This window comes from Desmodus rotundus, chromosome 9 (genome assembly GCF_022682495.2).
Source record: "Desmodus rotundus isolate HL8 chromosome 9, HLdesRot8A.1, whole genome shotgun sequence".
In the NCBI taxonomy this organism is placed as follows: domain Eukaryota; kingdom Metazoa; phylum Chordata; class Mammalia; order Chiroptera; family Phyllostomidae; genus Desmodus; species Desmodus rotundus.
Window position 1 is genome coordinate 47538718 of NC_071395.1, and position 19447 is coordinate 47558164.

The 19447-nt window shown below is 53.9% G+C and overlaps 1 protein-coding gene across 1 annotated transcript; it reads left to right on the forward strand.

The window, feature by feature from the left end:
* The first annotated feature begins 7 nt into the window (after window positions 1-7).
* Window positions 8-19030, forward strand: RAB8A (RAB8A, member RAS oncogene family). Its single transcript, XM_024560906.3, has 8 exons — window positions 8-167; window positions 4808-4868; window positions 6701-6761; window positions 10266-10343; window positions 11803-11892; window positions 12482-12547; window positions 14031-14081; window positions 17708-19030. The coding sequence occupies exons 1-8, from the start codon at window positions 44-46 to the stop codon at window positions 17798-17800; spliced, it is 624 nt and encodes a 207-aa protein (XP_024416674.1). The 5' UTR covers window positions 8-43; the 3' UTR covers window positions 17801-19030.
* Window positions 19031-19447: the final 417 nt, after the last annotated feature.

The following is a 19447-nucleotide window of genomic DNA, read 5'->3' on the forward strand; positions in this document are numbered from 1 at the left end:
GGCGAGGCACTGGCCGCACTTCCCGTCGGGGAGAGAGTGTAATATGGCGAAGACCTACGATTACCTGTTCAAGCTGCTGCTGATCGGGGACTCGGGGGTGGGGAAGACCTGTGTCCTGTTCCGCTTCTCCGAGGACGCCTTCAACTCCACTTTCATCTCAACCATAGGTAGCGGGGCCAAGGAGCGGCCGGGGTCGCCGGAGGCCTGGCCTGGGCGCGCCCTTGAGAGGCTGGGGTTGAGGGAGCGGCCGGGCGGGACGGACCCAGGAATCTAAGAGGGTCCAGGGGCTCGAAGCGGGGGAAGAGCAGCGGTCTCCGCCGCCTTTCTGGGCTTCCTGGGCCATGGGGGGGGGCAAATGCCCATTTTGCAGATGAGGAGACTGAGGCCCCAACTCTCAGCCCGCTCTTCAAGGAATGTATGTTCTGGGTTGGGGTCTTGGCGTCCCTCATCTCGTTCGGTCCTCACAACAGTTCTTGAAGTTGTTCTTTAGGGTCTCTGTCTTGCAGAAGTGAAACTGAGGCATGGGGAGTTAGCCGTGGAAAAGGGTCAGTGACATCTGACCTTTACTGTGTGCCAGGCGCTATATGTGTTCACTATCACACTCTCCAGTCCCGTGTGTTAGGTCTGTTATGAGCCCATCTCTCAGATGAGGCATTTGAGGCTCAGGGAGGATTGGGAATTGCACAAGGGAATAGTCTGCAGGTGGCAGAGATGAGATTTGACTCCATGTGTGTCTGAGCACAAAACTGGCGCAGCTGGTCCACCTTGGAGCCAGGACTCTAACCCAGCTCTTTTCTGCTCTTTTCTCTGGATTACACAGGAGTTAAGCCCCTTCTCCCCCATGGGTGAATTTCTTCTAGGAGGAGTGGTGAGAGGGAGTCCAGAGCCTTACCCTTACCAGCCTTCTATCCCACTTGGTCACGGTAGTGGCAAGTGACAACCACCACTACTCCCCTGGGACCTGTCATCCCTGAAGAGATGCTAGATAAAAGCTTCAGTGAGAAACCAAAATCAGCCGCTGCTACAGATAGCTCTGACTTCCCTATCACTAAGCCCAGGACACTAGTTGTCACTTTGCAGAACAGCATTTCCTGCAAGAGCAGCTCACATTGTGGTTGAACAAGAATTGGCTTGTTGCTTTTCAGTTCTGACGGTCACAAAAGTGGAGTTGACTTCTCCCCATGCCACAAAAACAGCTATTGCCCACATGAAAAGTTTTGACCTGGGTGTAACATCAGTCTGTGCAGCCTTGCTGTGCAGTGGGGACGTGGAAGAACAGTTGCCAAGCCCAGGAATTGTTTCTGAATGGAGAAAACCTAGGGAACAGCCTCTGCCTTAGGCCTGTGTAACTTGAACCCAATCAAGTTATCATCTGAACCCCACAATGAGCTGCTCATTGCTGTCCTTCAGGAGCTGCACCTCACAAAATAATTAGGTGCCAGGTGCAGAGTAGAGGATATCTTGATGCCTGATTTCCAGCTGTTGTTCACTCTTGAACAATCCACCTTTCTGAGCTTGTTTCTTCAGTTTAGAAGGCTCTCTGCCTTGCTGAGTGTCCTGGGTGGTTGAAGATCAGAACTGTTTAATGAGTAGGAGGGTGTCTCCACTGCCCTGGGCTGTTGAGGGGAAGCAGAATGAATGGTTCCTGTAGTGAAAGCATTCCTCCCCAGCGCACAGGTGCTTCTGATTCCTATCCCCCCCCCCCCCCCAAGGTCAAACTTTGGGATAACCCTTGTGTCCCTACCAATCAGGAAGTGATGTTAACACCTGGCAGACAGTGGGTCACTCTCAACTGTGATCTCAGTTTCCCAGTAGCAGAAACTTCCTGTTCAGCGCAAGCACTAGTAAGATCAATTCAGAGGTGGGTTTTTTGTTTGGTTTCTGATTTTTTAAAAATTATTTTATTGTTGTTCAATTACAGTTGTCTGCATTTTCTCCCCACCCCTGGTTTCTGATTCTTGACCACAAAATCCCTGATACTTCAGGGAAGGCTGGTACTTCAGGGCTCTGAGGAGCTGGCTTCCACTTGTGGAAGAGACCATGATTTGGGCCAGGTTACCTAGGAAGGTAGAGGTGGCACCTCAACCCAGGATCTCTCCCTTCCACTCTGTTTTTGCCTTCCTGCTAGTCTGTGTCTTCTAGGAATGTTTAATTTACTCTGACCTTGAAGTTACAGCCTCATAATTCTTAAGCCTTGTAACGTTTACAACTAATTAAATTTGGCGTGTTAATAAAACTCAGGAGGAGAATAGGGCAGAGTGATGTGGGGCTCTGCAGATTAAGTGGCACTTTTTTATTTTTTAAAGATTATGTTCATTTATTTTTTGACAGAGGGGAAGGGAGAGAGAAAGAGGAGAGAAACATAAATGTGTGGTTGCCTCTTGCACGCCCCCAACTGGAGACCCAGCCTGCAACCCAGGCATGTGCCCTGACTGGGAATCGAACAGGCGACCCTTTGGTTCGCAGGCTGGCACTCACTCCACTGAGCCACTCCAGCCAGGGCTAAGTGGTGCTTCTTGATTCCATAGGTACTGGTGCATCTGTGATGGGGAAGTTGGTGTTTTAGGAAGGGGTGTTACTGGGCCACTTAGTCTTGAAATGCAACTTAATGCATAAAGGGATTCTCCATTGGCACTGAGTATACCTCTGGGTGTTCTTTATAGATCAGGGATTAAGTGGCTGTTCATTTTCAGCCCAGATTACATTTTGCCAAACCCTGTTCTTGTAGCTCCATCGATTGTGGTGTGTGAACTTGGCCCTGTGGCTGCCGGAATTGGTTCTGCCCAGCCTGGCTCACCACCCTCACCCCCTCAGGACCCCATTCAATCATTTCTTCATGGAAACGGATGACATAGGGCAAGGTGCTGTGTAAACCGTGCAGCACCGTGTAGATTCCATTACTCTTAATTCTTTCATTCAGCCATCTTTCCCTGGCACCTGCTGCATGCCAGGTGTCCGCCTCGGTATGGCGGCTGGAGAGGTGACTCGGATGAATCTGCGGGAAGCAGAACTGCCACAAGGCCTGTAGTCAAGGTGTGTGTGCAGGACTGGGCCTCTCGGAAGTACATATTCAGCCCCTGCCACGCTGTCACTGGACATGCGGCCATAAAACTTTTGAGTCCCTCCCTTCCTGGAGCTTATGGTCTAGTGGGCACAATTCAAGTACAAGCTTACATTCTATGTGGTCCTCAGAACAGATCCTGAGGTGCTCGGGGATGGGATTAGCATCGCCAGGGTGGCTTATGAGGGTTCAAGTCAGTCAGGCCTGAGCCTCAAGGCTTCGCAGGCAGGGATTTAGAACAAACTCCCAGAGGCATTGGCTGGGTTTGGCCGTTTTCCTTCACATAGGCCATTCGAAAAAGGCAGATTTTGCTCCTGATGTTCATGGAGCAAATAAACAAATATACAATGTCAGGGATAAGTGGGTAAAGAAGAAAAGCAGGTAGGGGAGAGAGAATGAGGGTGGTCAGGAAAGCTCCCCAGAGAAGGTGACTTGAACAGGGATCTGAGTGAAGAGATGGGGGAACAGCCAGGTGAGCATAGAAGGAAAGACCATTCCAAGGGAGGGAAGAGTAAAAAGCCTGAGGCCAGTGTATGCTTGGGATGGTCAGGAAACAGCTACATGGGCGGTGTGGCCAAGATGGGGCTGGAGAGGAGGACGTGAGCTGTGGGTGCTGAGAGGGGACCAGGTTAGACACGCAACTGTTTCACTTTATTCTGGTGCCGAGGGCATGGTGGGAAGTGCTGGGAAGGTGTTTTGGTGTTTTATAATGGTTTTATTGAGATGCAATTCACAAACCATACAACTCACCCATTTAAAGTGTATAATTTGGTGGCTTTTACTCTATTCGCAGAGTTGTGCAACCATCACCACCCTTGACTCTAGGACAATTCATGATGCCAAAAAGAAACCCCAGACCCCTTAGTGATACCACCACCCTACCCTCCAACTCTTGGGGCCCCATCTCCTCGTTCCCCTCACAGCCCTGGCACCTGCTAATCTCCTTTCTGTGTGTCAGTCCTTCCTGCCTTTTCGTGGCCGAGTAATATTCCACCGGGTGGATGGCCCACATTTCATTTATCCACTTATCTATTGGCAAACCCACTGGAAGGTTTGGAGCAGAGGTTAGCTTTGTGATGTGGTTGAGTGTGTGTTTTCAGAAGCCGGGGAAGGGACTGAGGGAGCAACAGCAGGAGCCCGGAGAGTAGCCAAGGAGGCTGAGAGGTCGCCCTGGTCATGGGGAAAAGGACTGGTGGGACACAGGAGGGCAGGGTCAGGAAAGCTTCTTGGGAGGTGACCTTAAAGTGGCTCCGAAAGGAGAAAATAGTTTGCCAGGCTGATAGGTGGGCAGGGTGGGCACCACCGCATAGCAGGAACGGTATGTGCAAAAGCTTGAGGCCTGCCTGTATCGGTGGCATCTTGGGACCCATTGCCCTGAGTGCTTGGTGGGGTGGTGAGAAGCGTGGGTGTCTGGCCTACAAAAGGCTTTGCTGTCCTCGAGGCTGCCTGTTGGGGGAGGGAAGAAAGCAAGGCTTTGGCATCTGAGCTACCTAGCTTTGCTCACCAGCCCTGCCAGCTGCTGGATTCACTCTGGGCAACTCCTGTCCACCCTCTGAACCTCAGCTTCCCCTTCCCTGAGAGGAGAAAGTTCCCCAGGTGCCTCCCGATTTGTTGAGAGGAGTTCATGATCCTGTGTGCCCAGCGCTAGCTGTGCAGCTGTTTCCTGACAGGTTGGCAGCACCCACCTCAGACGCAACCTGGGAAATGGGCTAATGGTGATGTGCCTTTTTTCCTTTTTTCTTTCAGGAATTGACTTTAAAATTAGGACCATAGAGCTCGATGGCAAGAGAATTAAACTACAGATATGGTAAGAGTCATTGCCTTCGCCCAGAAAACGCTACAAGCGAAGCCCCTGGTGTCTCCTCCCACTCCCTGTGAGCACAGCCTCCATCTCTCTGTGCCCAGCTTAGACACTTCCTTCAGAAGCCTCACGAACTGTGCTCTGCTGGATGCTAGGGCCCAGCATCTGTGTCAGCACCTTCTGGGGATGTAGCTACAAGGCCCGTTAGCTCAGCGTTTCAGTGTGGGCACAGCCTGGGTCTGGGTTTCGGAGTGGACTATTCCCATTGAGCTTGGAGAGAGCCCTCTGTGCCCGGCAGTGCTGGAGGCTGCCAGGAGGGTGAGATACCCCAGCCAGCATTTCCTTCTGAGCCTGTCGGCTCGCTGAGGAAGGCCTGTGCCACTTCCTCTTTTCTCTCCTGGGGCAGCCCAGGCCTCACTTCCTAACATGTAGATCTGAAACCCCAGAACCAAAAATAAGCTGAGGCTTGGCCCAGTGGTGAGACTCGTTTCCATTCCGCTCACCTGGACCTGACTGCTGCATAAAATTAGAGAAGTGTGAGCCCCTGGCACTGATGCTGGTCTGCAGCCCATACTTTGGGAGCTCGGGCTGACCTCAGGTGGTGGGAACCCTGCAGCTACATCACTTGCAGGGAAGCATGAGCCCTGAGCAAAATGAAGTCATTTTTTTATAGGGTGGCACCATCCGTTCTGTCCAGGAGAGTGCCTGTGGGTGGGCGGGAGGGAGTGTCATGAGATGGACTGTAAAGCTGCTCCCTTCCGGCTGCAGCTCAATCCCCCTCATCCTCAAACCTCAGGGCATAAGCATCACCCCAGCTTGTTCCACAGAGCCCCTGGACTTCAGTGGTGGTCACCTCTGATGTCAGAACCCAGATCTGGATGGGGCCTAATGTGATGGCTGGGTTTCCTTGCCTGTCAGCTCTAGCCGCCTTGTCAGTTACGAGCCATGCAAGTTTCCTCTGCTTAGACTGTGCTCCCCAGCAGGCCTGGTGCCCAGGAGACATAGCACCAGCAAGCAGTTTCGCTCTCCTTTCCTCCTGTCTTCTTGCTTCTGTTCTTAGCAATCTCGGTGGGGTTAGTGACTTTCTTAAAACTTCTCAACAAGGCCATGGTTGAGAACAAAATGATTAACCACAAATGTCACCTGCTGTTGGCGTCAGAAAGTCAGCTTAGCCCCATGGGAGGCTGAGTCTAGGCCTGCAGAGCCCTCCCAGGGTGGTGGGTGCAGAGTCACAGGAGCAGCCTTGAGCCCAGAGACAAAAGACTGTCCTGGCTCTGCCACCGATCTGTTAAATCAACCTTTAAGCCAAGCACTGAATACCCTCCATGCCAGGAGCTGAGCTGGGCACAGGCCTGTCTTACCCGGGTTATCTCCTCCATACCAATGAGAAAGGACTTTCTCCCTGGCCTCCACCGAAGTGGTGTGGAAGCGCTTCCTGCATCCCCACTGAGGTCACCTGGCTCAGCCCACCAGTGAAGGCTGGGTTTCCATGACATGTGACTAGCCCCTTTCAGAGTTGTGGTCCCAGATTTTCACAAATAATAACATCCAGCTGTGGCTCTTCTGCGACCTAGAAACTCTGGGGTGAATCCCCAGGAAACAGAGGTGCAGGAGAGGTGGCTCTGCTGCCTCTCCCTCCTGCCCCCAGGAGACATCAACAGGTTCTTAACCCGTCTAAGCCACAGTTTCCTCCTCTGTAAGAATAGGGAGAACAGGGAGTGCTGCCCACAGCGAACAGTGAATCAGTTGACCCGTGAGAAAGCAGGCGTCCATCCCTGGTAAATGCCCTTTGTTCCCACTGTGACGGCGTCACTGATATCCCTTCGCTTTGTCTTTAGGGACACAGCTGGCCAGGAGCGGTTTCGGACGATCACAACGGCCTACTACAGGGGCGCAATGGTATGGGCTAGTGTTTATTGTTTTTAAGTCAAAGTGAAAGTCACTGCTTGGATACCAAAACCTGGCCGTTTCTGAGGAGCCCCATGCTTTGCTCCTCGGGGGTCCTTGGTCCCGGGTTAGTTTTAGGAAGCAGCTGTGTGCTCCTCCCCCATATGCATACATCCCCTTCTTGCTTCAGAGACAGTGCAGGGTGTAAGGAAACCTAATTCTTTGGGAACGAAGGAAGACGTAGGAAGCCGGTTCCCCAAGGTGAGGTCAGTGAAATCAAGAGACGGCAAGCCCCAACATTTAGGAGTGTTCACTTGGCCCACATCAGTCTATGGAATTTGCTACCGGAAACTTGAAGATGGTCCAAAAGCTGACTTGCTCTGGGCCGTTGGCCGTTACATTCATTGCCTGGGCCCAGTGTGGGGTGACGTGATCAGAAGATTGGTTCGTCATCGCTCAAATATGTTTGCCGAGTGCCTTCTCCAGGCCAGGCTTGAACTGGATGGGCAGGGGGACCTGGAATGGGCCAGGCTCCTACCCACGAGGGCTCTGAGCAGGTCATGGATACGTGAGGCATGTACAAAGTGGGGCACTTGGACCAGAGGGAACAGACGTAGATCCCTGGGACCTGGGTCACCCTCTAAGCTTCGTTTCCTTACTTGCAAAGTGGCATGAGAACAGGACTATGTCCCAGGCAGCTGGGAGGATAGATGGCCATCTCCCCATTTCCATGCCCTTTCCATGGTACACCCTGTCATTTAACTGCAGAGACTCCTGTGTCCTCCATTGGGCCATAAACTCCACGAGGGCAGGGCGAGGTCTCCACCACTGCCAGATGCCCTGTGCCTGGGACTGTGCTGAGTATGTGGTGGGAGCCCGGGGAGTGCTGCGGACTGCAGAAATGAATGGAGGCATTAAGTATTTAGAGTGTCCCACACAGCATCTGAAACATAATAGAAACTCAAGCACAAGGGTTGCAACCTTAGCCCTCCTCATTAAAATTAATTTACTAATTTTCCCCACACCTTGCTGTGCTCTGGTGAGGCGGGGACCTTAGGACACTGGGGTCCTGGGGGAGCTTCTGCTGTGTGGCCTTAGGTAGGCTCTGTCCTTCTCTAGGCTGAAAGAGCACCCCACCCACCCCCTTCACAAAGTCCTTCCCTGTGCCCGGCAGTGGGCTAAGATCTCAGCCGTAATTCCCTGGCTCCTTCGAGTGTGGGTGCCACGGCTGTCCCCATTACACAGGTGGGGAAGCTGAGGCTTCATGCCATTGTGTGTTTGGCTTAAGTCACGTAGGAGCACGTAGCTAGGCCAGTCCTAGCAGGCTCTCTCCCACTCCCAAGTTTTCAGCCCACCCCTGTCCAGGCTGGACCGGGCCATCTGTAAGAAGACTCTGTCCCGGCCTAAGACACTGTAACTTACAATCCTCCTAGACCTGCACTAATCCAGAGAGAAGCCACTAGCCACATGTGGCTGTTTGAGTTCAAGTCTGTTAAAATAGGAAATCCAGCACCACAGTCTCACTGGCCACACTTCAGGTGCCCCAGAGCTAGCTGTGTGTGGCCAGCAGTGACCTCACAGGACGATGCAGAGAACATTGCCACCATTGCTGCCCCATCTTGCTCTGTGTCTGTGTGGCACTAGACCATGGGGAGCCCTGACCGGACAGGGGCCAAGAAAATGGTCACTGGGTGCCCCAAGGGGAGTTTCAGGGGGGACCTGGTATAGGGTTACACCATGTTTTCCAGGTACTTGTCCTGTTTTCTCTTAGTTCTATCTACTGCCCTGTTCACCCCCTGCCCCCTGACCTATAGGTAAAAATCCAGGACCTTGGAATCTCAGTACATGGTGCCAACTTAGTGGTGGCAGTGAGGCCTCTTAGCTATCACAGGGGCCAGTCCTTGGGTGAAGGGGTGAAAGGGCCTCACAGCCCTGTGGCATTCGTGCCCCTGATGGCTGGAGTGCGGCCGCTGGGCAGAGACCCCTACTATGCTCAACTCACGGAGTCTGTCCCCATGTCTTCCACTCATGCTGGCCTTGGCCGGGGCGAGGCAGACATCGAGTCCACTGAAACCTCTGAGGCCTCCCAGCAGTGTTCTCCCTGAATGAGGGCCTTGGATGGTGTTTTTGAGGGGCTGTGACTGTGGCTGGATGTGAGGCCACTGTGCATATCCCTAAGGTCACAGTGGGGATTTGGAATTGCTGTGGCTTTCTCGCCCTGTCTCTGTGGTGTTATCACACACCCTGGCCCCCGAGTTCCTCCGCCCAGTGCACACAGCTTGTGTTCTTACGCTGCAAACTCAGGTGGCCTTAGAGACCGCATCTTGGCCACACCCGAGGCTGTGGATGCAGAACTGGGCCTTGGGAGAGGGTAGTGTGAGGGAGTGGGGCAAGCCGGACCTGGGCAGGAGAGCCAAAGCCGTGTGGCCCGGAGGCTGGGTGCAGAGCTGCATGGGGGGACTGCCACGGCACTGCAGGCCGGTTTGCCATGGGCACCCCCATGATGTCCGGAGCCACACGCGGACCAACCAAAGGTGGCCCTGAGCTTTGCTTGGTCCTGAGGAGGACCCAGAGAGGTTCCTCACAGGGGCCAGTGTCATCAGCTGCCTCAGGGTTAGCCCCACCTGGGCTTGGGTCTTGAAGGTCATTTCTCTCTGTACTTTAGTTTCCCCTTAACAAATGGGGCCATTTGCCCCTCGTGGTGACGGTGAGATCAGGGGCTCAGGTGCAGACAGGGTCACTCTGCAGCTCTTTGGGGACCCGTGGCCCACACCCAGGCCCCACACACAGGTTATGGAACCAGTAGGCCTCAGTGCTGCCAGCCCCACGCTTGCAGCCCCCATCCTGATGGGGTTGCTGGAAGGCACGAAGGGGTCAGGATCAGGCCACCCAGACCCCAATTGTGCCCTTTGTGGGACCAGAGACAGGGACCTAGCCCTGTCACCCCACAGCCTTGGGTTCCCCATCCGCAGAGTGGGGATGTTGGGACCACCTGACCCGGGCTTGTGAGGCTTCAGGGGGACCTCTCTGCAATGCCTGGCTCGTAGGATGTGCCAGATGCAGGGCAATGTGGGGGCACCCAGAGAAAGCGGCATTGACTGAACCCAGAGGGTGAATTGGGCTAGGGCAGGGGGCAGAGTGAGGGTGTGAGGAAGGCAAGCACAGTGGAGGGTTGGCATGCAGGGGCAGGCCCAGCGTGCCCGGGCCGTAGAACACTGTATAGGGTGGGGAGCTGCGGGACATCTACCCTACCTGCAGTGCGGAGTCAGCAAGGTCGTTTGTGAGCATAGGATTGGTGGGGTCTGGTCTATGGGGTGAGGGGTCGCCTCGCTGACTGAGGGGGCAGGACTAGAGTCTGGGAGACCAGGGATAGGCTGGTGCTGGAGCCTAGTAGAGTAAGAGAGGAGGGAGTTGTGTGGAGGGGTGTCATGCAAGGTTCCTGCTGCCCCCCCTTTGCGGGGTATCCCCTCATAGCTCACAGCTTGTCCAGAGCGTACCTCTGTCTTCCCCGCTCAGGGCATCATGCTGGTCTATGACATCACCAACGAGAAGTCCTTTGACAACATCCGGAACTGGATTCGGAACATTGAGGAGGTAAGGCTTGAGGGCCCATCCACAAATGGAAACTTCCCACTGGCCCTCTCCTCAATTCTCACCCTGGAGCCCCCTGGTTTACAGATGGGGTCACTGAGGCACAGAGACACCCACGAGGAACTTGTCCAGAGTGGGAACTAGAGCCCAGGCAGTTGGCCCTGGGGACCGCGCTGGCCTAGGCCTGGTCACAGTTTCTCAAGAGCCCTTCTCCCCATCTGGGCTGTTGGGTATGGTGGTGTCTTCGTCGTAAGAGGAGTGACATGCCCAGGCTCTTAGTCACTGTGAGCATTTGGTGCTTTCTAGAAAAGGAAGGTTCTAGAATTGGTGTTCCCCTGTCTTTGCGGGGCATGGTGAGAAGCTGTATTAGGTATACTTTGAGCCACAGCAGGGTGGGTGTGAGCTGGTATGAGCTCCCCATGCTCAGACCCACAGCAGTGAACCACAGCTGGCTCGAAAGGAGACCTTGAACCGTGAAGGGAGGGGAAGGGCCAAAGCCAGTGTTGTCTCCTTCCTGCTCCCCAAAGAGCTTATCTCCAAAGCCTTGGACAGAGGTGCTGGCAGCTTTTGATGACTCACCAGGTGGGGCGTGGGGCTGAGGTATGGCCAGAGGACTTTCCCCTCCAGGAGAGCCACAGCAGAAGGTCACTCACTGCCGGCCCTGTGGTGACATGCAGTTGCACTGGGCCTCCTCCCCATCGACTCGCATTTGCCGTCAGTGGCTATGCCTGGCTGAGAGGGAAGAGCTGCCCACACCCATGGTGGTATCTGTGGAAGCTCTGATTCTGGCCCTCCGGCAAGAGGGCCTTCCAGTTGGCAGGATGTTAGGCAGGGAGCTGTGCCGGGCATTTGAGTAAGATCAGGTCTGAGCTGCAGCAAGAAGAGAGTCCTCTCTAGTGCCTCAGGCCTTCAGGAAGTCAGGGCCACTGGGCTGAAGAGGGGGGTGGAAAATGGGACAGAGGTGCCATTTTCAGGTGTGAGGTCAGAGTTAAGGGAATGCCAAGTGATGGCAAAGCACCCACGGCCATGCCACCCCAGGCATGGTCCGGTTCCAGAGCCCAAAGAGGGTGAGCTGGAGCAAGGCAGAAGCTCCCAGAACAGCAGCTGGGGCTCCCAGCAGAGAAACCTGGGAGGGAGAGGGAAGTGAGCAGTGGTACCTCCTGTAGATGCCACCAGGAGCCCAGGGACAGACACTGGAGCCTGGCTGATCCCATAGAGAAGTCGCCCTCAGCAGCCAGAAAGTGTGCGCTTGGTCAGAGAAGCAGCCAGAACCCTGTGCTTGGCCCTGGCATTGGCTGGGTGACATGGGACAGGCCAGTCAGCCTCTCTGAGTTTCAGCTTGTCATCTGCACAAGAGTGTGCCTTGCAGTCCTAACCCCACCACTGTTTGCAGGGTCAGGCCACAAGTTGGTCTGTGAGCCAGCCTAGCAGCACCTCTCACCTCTGCTTGTCTCTCCCCCAGCATGCCTCTGCAGATGTTGAAAAGATGATACTTGGGAACAAGTGTGACGTGAATGAGAAGAGACAAGTGTCCAAGGAACGGGGAGAGAAGGTGGGTGTGGTGGCTGGCTTGGTCCTTGCACTGCCAGGCACCTCAGGGCAGAGGGACCTTGGGATTTTGGGGTTCCCTGCATGGAGGCCAGCCCTTCTGTGCCCCACAAGGCTCCCCAATTGCTTGCTAAACTCCTCAGAATATTCATGAGCATAAGGTGACCTACCATCTTTGCTTGTCCAAGATTGGGAGGTGGGGTCCAGGACACAGACTTTGCCAGGCAAAAGGGGACAAGTTGGTCGCCCTGGTGGAGCCCATGCCATGGGAAGAGAGTGTGAAGAGCACACGCCCAGGTAGGCTTGAGGCTAAGACGGAGCAGTGAGGGCTTCTAGGCTGTGCTACGCATGTTCCTGCACAGTGTCTCATGGGGACCCATTGAGGCCACAGGGAGCAGAGGATGGAGCCATGGTTTGAGCCAGGCCTCCTCTGTTCTCCTGCCAGGGATGGTCACCACCTGCTGTCCACTGGTGACTCCAGGGAGCAAACCACAGCCCCCAGCCCATCCCCCCTATTGCTGTAGGTGCTTCCTAGGGGTCAGGGGCACCTGGTAGCTGACGTGTGTGTGTATACGTGTCTCCCTCCCTCACAGCTGGCCCTGGACTATGGCATCAAGTTCATGGAGACCAGTGCGAAGGCCAACATCAATGTGGAGAACGTGAGTCCCAGGCCCACAGCACCAGCCCCTTGAGGCTGAGGGTCAGGCTACAACCTCCGGGGAGTCTGGCTATAGACTGTGGGCTGCCGTGTTGGCCATCTGTCCAAGAGGCACTTCCTGGGCAGGGCCATGTGCCAGGCCCCTTGATATGCCTAGCCAACCCTGGACTATTACTCCTTCCCCCGCTTCTCACGTGTTCTGATGTCAGCAGGTGCAGACCCCAGCTGGGCACCTAGGACATTATCTCACTGGCTCTTGGGAGCCCTGGGAAGCAGACAGGGCTTTGGAGATGGTGAAACTGAGGCTCAGAGTTCCAGCTGGCTGGCACCCAGGCCCAATTTTGCATAGATGCTCTGGGCCGTGCCACCCACACAGACAGGTCCCAGGCACAAGCCCAGACGGAGTATGTACCCCTGGCCAAACATTGACCCAGGCCATCCTCTCCTCTCCACAGACAGTGCCAGCCTTGCAGCTGGCCTGCCTTCCCCTTTGTCCCACCACCCCGGTGATCTTTTGAAAACAGATCGTCTACATCACTCCCAACCTCAGCCCTCCATGCCTGGCCTGGAAGGCCCTCCCTAGCAGGCCCAGGCCTTGTGTGCAGCCCACAGATCAGGCCTCGCCCACTGCTCCATCTCAATCCCAGGCCAACTCGCAGCCTTCACTTACGTCCCTTGTCTCGCACCCCCTTTTCCATTAGGGCCTGGCCCAAGTGACCCTTCCCCAAGGAAGCCTCCACCTTCCCTAGACCCTTAGGCCCACCACTTTGGATCCCCAGCACCCCTAATCCCCCCTTCCACAGCAGAACTTCCATGTCACAGGTGTTCACTGAGGCTCCGCCCCTCCCACCGAACTAGGAGCCCCTCAAGTGCAGATGCTGAGGCCAAGCCTTCTCTGTCTGAGGTCCAGGGGCTAGAGTGTGGCTTATGAGTGTTCATGAGGGAAGGGAGAAGGGGTTAGGAGGCTGCAACAGAGGCAGCAGCCTGGGGTCAAGCCAGCTTGAGCCTTCGCCGTCCCTGGAAGACAACCCTTTCACCCCATCCCAGCCCTTCCAGGCCTCTTGTCAGGCGAGGACCCAGAATGAAGATTGCTGGCCAGAGAGCTGTTTGACTTCCTCTCTGCTTTACCCCCGGCCACCAGAAAAGGGGCAAAGCAGGCAGGCAAGGCACAGGAGTCAAGGACAGGTTCTCCTGCAGGATCCTCCCAGATTGATCAGTTAACCTCTGGATGCCTTGGGACCAGTCACTCGGTCCCTCCGAGCCTCAGTTTCCTCTCTGATGACCTATCAAGGGTGGTCCACCTCCCAGGGTCATTGGCTCAGGAGAGGTGGTGGTCTTGGCAGGTGGGAGTAGGAGATGGGGCTGGACAGGTGCAACAGCCACCCTGCTGTCCCACCATACCCATTCTCTAGTGGCGCCCCAGAACCAGCAAGCTCCCATCTGCTTCCTGCCCACGGAGCTTTAACAATGTGCTTATTCCACAGGCATTCTTCACTCTCGCCAGAGACATCAAAGCAAAAATGGACAAAAAATTGGTGAGTTTTTGTCCTTTTGATCCCGAATGGTTCCCTATTAGAGCCTGCCTCAGTGGTGTGACTCAGCCCCAGGCAGCTCCAGCGTTTCAGGGCCCAGCTGGGCCCAGTAGGGCGTGGCTGGGAAGGGAGAAGAGGCAGCAGGTGTGGCAGGGCACCGGCTCCCAGACGTGCCCATGCACTGTGTTCTTCCTCTGAGGCCCAGAGCTGCTCAACTCCAGGCTGTGTCCAGGCAGATGAGGCCCTGCCTGCCGAGTGCACTGGCTAGCAGGGGACACGTCCTGACGAGTCTGGTAGATCGATAGCCTTTATCCTCCCGCCAGCCCCAGATTCTTCAGGTTGTGATGGTCTACGACCTTTAGGAAGTCCCAGGGCTCTGAGACCTCCAGGAGATCCTGTCTGAATCCTTCCCATCCACCCTTCTATTTATTTCTGGCTTTTTTGCTCACCCCACGAGCATTTCCTAGTCCTTAACAGTCGTGTAATCATTGCTGGCTGGGTCACTTCGGGTGTGTTTGGCGCCTCAGTGCTGCTGTGAGTGTTGCGTGGGAGCCTCGTCCCAGTGGCCGCTCTTGCCCTGCCAGGTGCTGCTGCTCCGCAGCACCCTCCTTGTGGCTGGTTTAGGTCTCGTCACGTAAGAGTGCACATACTCGTACGACACGAAACGCCGATCAAGTAGGTCCCGCCTGCCTTAAAACAGGTGTACTTTCATAACTCAGGTACCATGAGTTGAATCATAAGGCACACGGTGGATTTAATAGCAGCTCTTTGGCCAAAACGGAAAGCGGTCCATATAAAGCAATGTACTTTTCTTACAGAAATTTTCTTTACAACTGTGATTTTCTTTTCCCTTGACTATGATGCACAGTTTCGCTTCTTAACGATTCTTCTGACTCACTTTTGCCCACTGGCAGTCAGGCTCCGCATCACAGCGGCAATGTCCAGGCCCCTGGTCCCAGCCTGTTGATTGCCTCTGGAATGTACTACGTCCTACTAGGGCACATGATTCCTGCAGTTTCTCTGAATGGAATTGCAAATCACTGACAGTTAAATTTCTGTCGATTTCCTGCCACCTTTGTGTTTATAGTTAGCATTGCAACTCCATACCATTTTATATCTGTCTTATGCCCAACGTACAACATTGTGTAAATGTGAGGTATACGATGTTAGCTTGATACTTTAATATATTGCAATGTGATTATCCTGGTAGTGTTAGCTTACACGTCTATCACATCACATAATTATTATTTCTCTTTTGTGTTGAGAACAATCAAGGTCTAGTTTCTTAGCAACTCTGAAGTTTAAAATATAGTATTGTTGACTCTAATTACAGTGCTGTTCATTAGATCCCCCAGGACTTGTTTATCTACCAGTTGCAAGTTCACGTTTATCTTGTTCATCGCTGATGCAGCCAGCTCTTGCCCACCCACGTCTTCCTCTTGAAAGTGTCACAGAAAGCCAGGCTCTCCCGGTGCCCAGCCCACTCCCAGGCCTCTGGCATTCTGCCCCTCTGCCCGACCCAGTGCTGCGCTCTGCACTGAGAGCAGACTCCACACACCGGGCCGGGCTGGGCATTGTGCTCTGGCTGCTGCCACTCGCTTCACCTTATCGCCCTCCCGTTTCCCTGGTGCCCATGTGTGCCAGCCATGCTGGCCTTTTCTTGTTTTTTTTTTTTTTTTTTAAAGATGGGATGTCAGCTCTATTTTTTTTTTAAGGTTTTATTTATTTATTTTTAGAGAGGGGAAGAGAAGGAGAAAGAGAGGGAGAGAAACATCAATGTGTGGTTGCCTCTTGCACGTCCCTTGTTGGGAGCCTGGCCTACAACCCAGACATGTGGCCTGATTGGGGAATTGAACCTGCGACCCTTTGGTTCACAGCCCATGTTCAACCCACTGAGCTACACCAGTCAGGGCCCTTTTCTTGTTCTTGGAGTACCCCATATTTATTTTGGCTTTCCTTTTCGTCCACCTGGGGAATACCCCCATTATTAGTTTCCTAGGGCTGCCATAACAAATCCCCTAACAGACTCCGAGGCTCACACCACACACGTTCCTTATCTGCATGTCCTGGAGGTCAGGTGTCTGCAGTGGGTCTCAGCGGGCTGCAACCGGAGGGTCGGCAGGGCTGAATGCATTTCTGGGGACTCCAGGAGAGAAGCCATTTCCTTGCCTGGCAGCTTCTAGAGGGCACTGCATCCCCAGCCTTAGAACCACTTCCGCCAGTGCCAGCCACCCAGCATCTCTCTGGCCCTGCTTTCTTCGTCACCTCTCTTTCTTGGACCACAGCTGAGGTCCCTCTGCGTTTGAGGATTCACGGGATTGATTCGGCTCACTTGGATGATCCAGCTTGCTCTCCCCATCTCACCTTAGTTACATCTGCAAAGTCTCTCTTGTCATGTCAGGTACTATACCCACAGGTTCCAGGGATTAGGGTGCAGACATCTTTGGGGGCCATTGCTTTGCTGACCATACATGTAAACTGCCCCAGGTCTCACTTCCTCACTCTGTGAGGTCCCTGACATCTTCGGCGAAACACACCCCCACCCCTTGCCCTGCCTTTCTCATTCGTCACCATGGTTGGAAATTACTTTCTTGTTTTCCTACATAGTTTCCATCTCCCCCATACATTCTGAGCTTCCCAAGGCTGGGGGCTCTTGTTAGCCACTGCGAGCCCAGTGTCCACAAGAGTGCCTGACACAGCATAGGCATTCAAGAGTTACTGTTAAGTAAATTCAGGTTTTGCCTAAGAGCTGAAAGATGACAAAGAATTAGTCTAAAAAAAGGGGGTTGAACCTTTCCAAACAGAGTGAAATGGAGAAAATAGAATTTCCATTCCCAGAGTTGGCTGGGGCCAGATCCCAGAGGCCTAGAATGCAGGGTGACAGATTTGGGGCAGTCTCTCTGAAAACAGGGTCACCGGTGTGTTTTCAGCAAGGCTTGAGTGCACAGAGTTAGGGTTTCTGGTTTCTATCACCCACAGCAGAGTGGAGGGTGGACTGGGGGAGAAGTAGGAAGCCGGAGCCTTAGCACAGAGATGCGGAAACCCTCTCGGTGTAAATGGTATTGGGACCTTGGATTCAGTGCCCCTACACCCCCAAATTCCAAGGGACAGAGTCTGCTCCCCCTTGGCTGCCTCACTGGCTGGGGTAGAGGGAGGGAAGGGGGGCGGGTAAATGGAGAGAAGGACGTAAGGGAAAGCGTGGGATGGGTGAATAAATGGGAAGGCACTGAGGGGGATGATGGGTGAATGAGTAATTGGAAGACGGATGGGTTAGAAAGGTTGGTATAGTAGAAAAAAGTAGTATATCTGGGTTTGTGAAAGATGAATTGTCATTTGGGAGCGACAGTTGGGTAGATGGATGACAGGAAGGGGTGGTTGGATGGATAGATGGGTGGAAGGGAATGGACAGATGTAGAGTTGATAGGAAGTGAATAGATGGATGGAAGGGAATAGATGTGTGGTTAGTTAAGGGGAAGGAAGAAACAAGGTGGATATATGGGTGGTTGAAAGGGGGATGGATGATGGGTGGGAGGGGACGGGTGGACTTGCAGGTGGTTGGCTGGTTGGTTGGTTATGAGACACAGTGCTGATGCTGAGCCATAACTTCATAAAACCTCTTGTGACTTCAGGAAGGCAACAGCCCCCAGGGGAGCAACCAGGGAGTCAAAATCACACCAGACCAGCAAAAGAAGACCAGCTTTTTCCGATGTGTTCTTCTGTGAGGAACTCCGCCTTACCCTGAGCCTTGCTCGGCCAAGCTGACTGTGCCTACCCTGAGTGAGCCCTCACTCAGCCGGGGCCCTCCCCTCCAATGCCCCTGTTGCGGCCACTGGGCCTGGGGCCACCAGAACACAATTGAGAAATTGTTTATTTTAGTAACTGTCCGATCTTTTTCAACTTTGGAGATGGAATAAGTTAAGAATTTGCTATTTTTCCTGCAATGTCCGCCAAACTGGCCCACGGGTTGTATACCTGGAGAGAAAGATGGGAGACAACACGACCGTCAACGCTGACCCATCTCTGGGGCGTGACACAACTAAAACCCGCCGCAGAGCCTGTCTGCATCTCCCACCGCAGAAGCAAAGCCCCCAAAGGCCAGTGACGGTCCAGGAGTGCTGCGCTGCACAGCCTCAGCACGGTGGCCACACCAGGCCCGGGGAGCACCTGCCAGCACATCTGACGCCCACTGTCGCCTTTTCTCTGTTTTGGACAAGTGACAAACACTGTTATGTTTCCTTTTTCTCCCTCCCTCTTTTTGACTCTCAAACCAAAGGGAAGCACAAATTAAGGAAATCCTGTATAAAGCATTCAGAAGGAAGGAGGCGTGGAGGGGCCTTCCCTGTGCACAGCCAGGCTTCTGTCTGCCGTCCCGCCAGGCCTCGGGCGTGGTCAGCGGGCCTCTCAGCAGTCCCTGTCTGATCACCGAGGGAACACCGTGTGTCCCACAGGTGACCCTGAAAATGTAACCACACGCCACCCACCCACAATTCAGGTGCCCGCCTGGCAGCAACCAACAGCCCCCACTTCTCTTCGTCCTCCCCCAGTCTCCAAATCAGATGTTCTTTCTAGCTGAGATTTTTATTTTTCCAGATCGGTAGTGCCATGACGTGATTCCGTCTTTGATTCCCAACAGCAGACCCAGGCGACCAGGGATGCGTGTGCACCTGTGGCTGGATGTGGCTGGATGTGGCCGAGAGCATGAAGCGTCCCTGGCGACAGACTGACCACAGAACTGTCTGGGCTGTTTTTCAACTGCTGTCATTGGTTCTGTTTTGACAGCTCTGCCTTCCCATAGAGAGTACACAATTGAGACCAGGTCATCAGGTCTGAGGGGTGCCACTAGGGAGCCCTTATATTTCTTTTTCTTACCCCACCCTCCTGGCCCAAGCTGCTGTCCACCTAAGCCGTTGGCCTCATTATTTCTTTTTTGAATTAAAAACCAATGTACCAGCCATAGTCTGCTGTTCCCTGGAATCTCTTAACATGCTCTGTTTACATCAATAAATGCACTTAAGGATAACAATTAATTAAAGCTCATTTTAAAGGTCACAGGTTTTTATATCCACAGTTAACCTGTAGATAGACAGATAGGGCCAGGCGTTGGGTAGTGAGAGTGCAGAGTGCTTGTTTAAAACAGTCCAGGCCAGCTGGGGCAGGGTCTGGTCTGGATGGGATCAGAGTAGAAGTGGTGAGTACCCCAGGCTCTGAGGAGATGACACCGTTATCAAGAAACGGACTTGGAGAATTCAGTTACCTAGCTCTGCCTCCACCCGACTCTCAGGGAAACAGGACCCTGCTCTCAGCACCATTTGGGTGTGCCATGTCCTGTGCTGAACCCACTCGGCCAGGATTCAGCCCCATGATGCCAC

Bases quoted from the DNA above. Each gene is read 5' to 3' on its own strand.
- RAB8A (XM_024560906.3), top strand. From the start codon at position 44: ATGGCGAAGACCTACGATTACCTGTTCAAGCTGCTGCTGATCGGGGAC. The intron at 6,762-10,265 runs GTATGGGCTAGT...TTCCCCGCTCAG, and splicing joins CCTACTACAGGGGCGCAATG to GGCATCATGCTGGTCTATGA. The intron at 10,344-11,802 runs GTAAGGCTTGAG...TCTCTCCCCCAG, and splicing joins GGATTCGGAACATTGAGGAG to CATGCCTCTGCAGATGTTGA.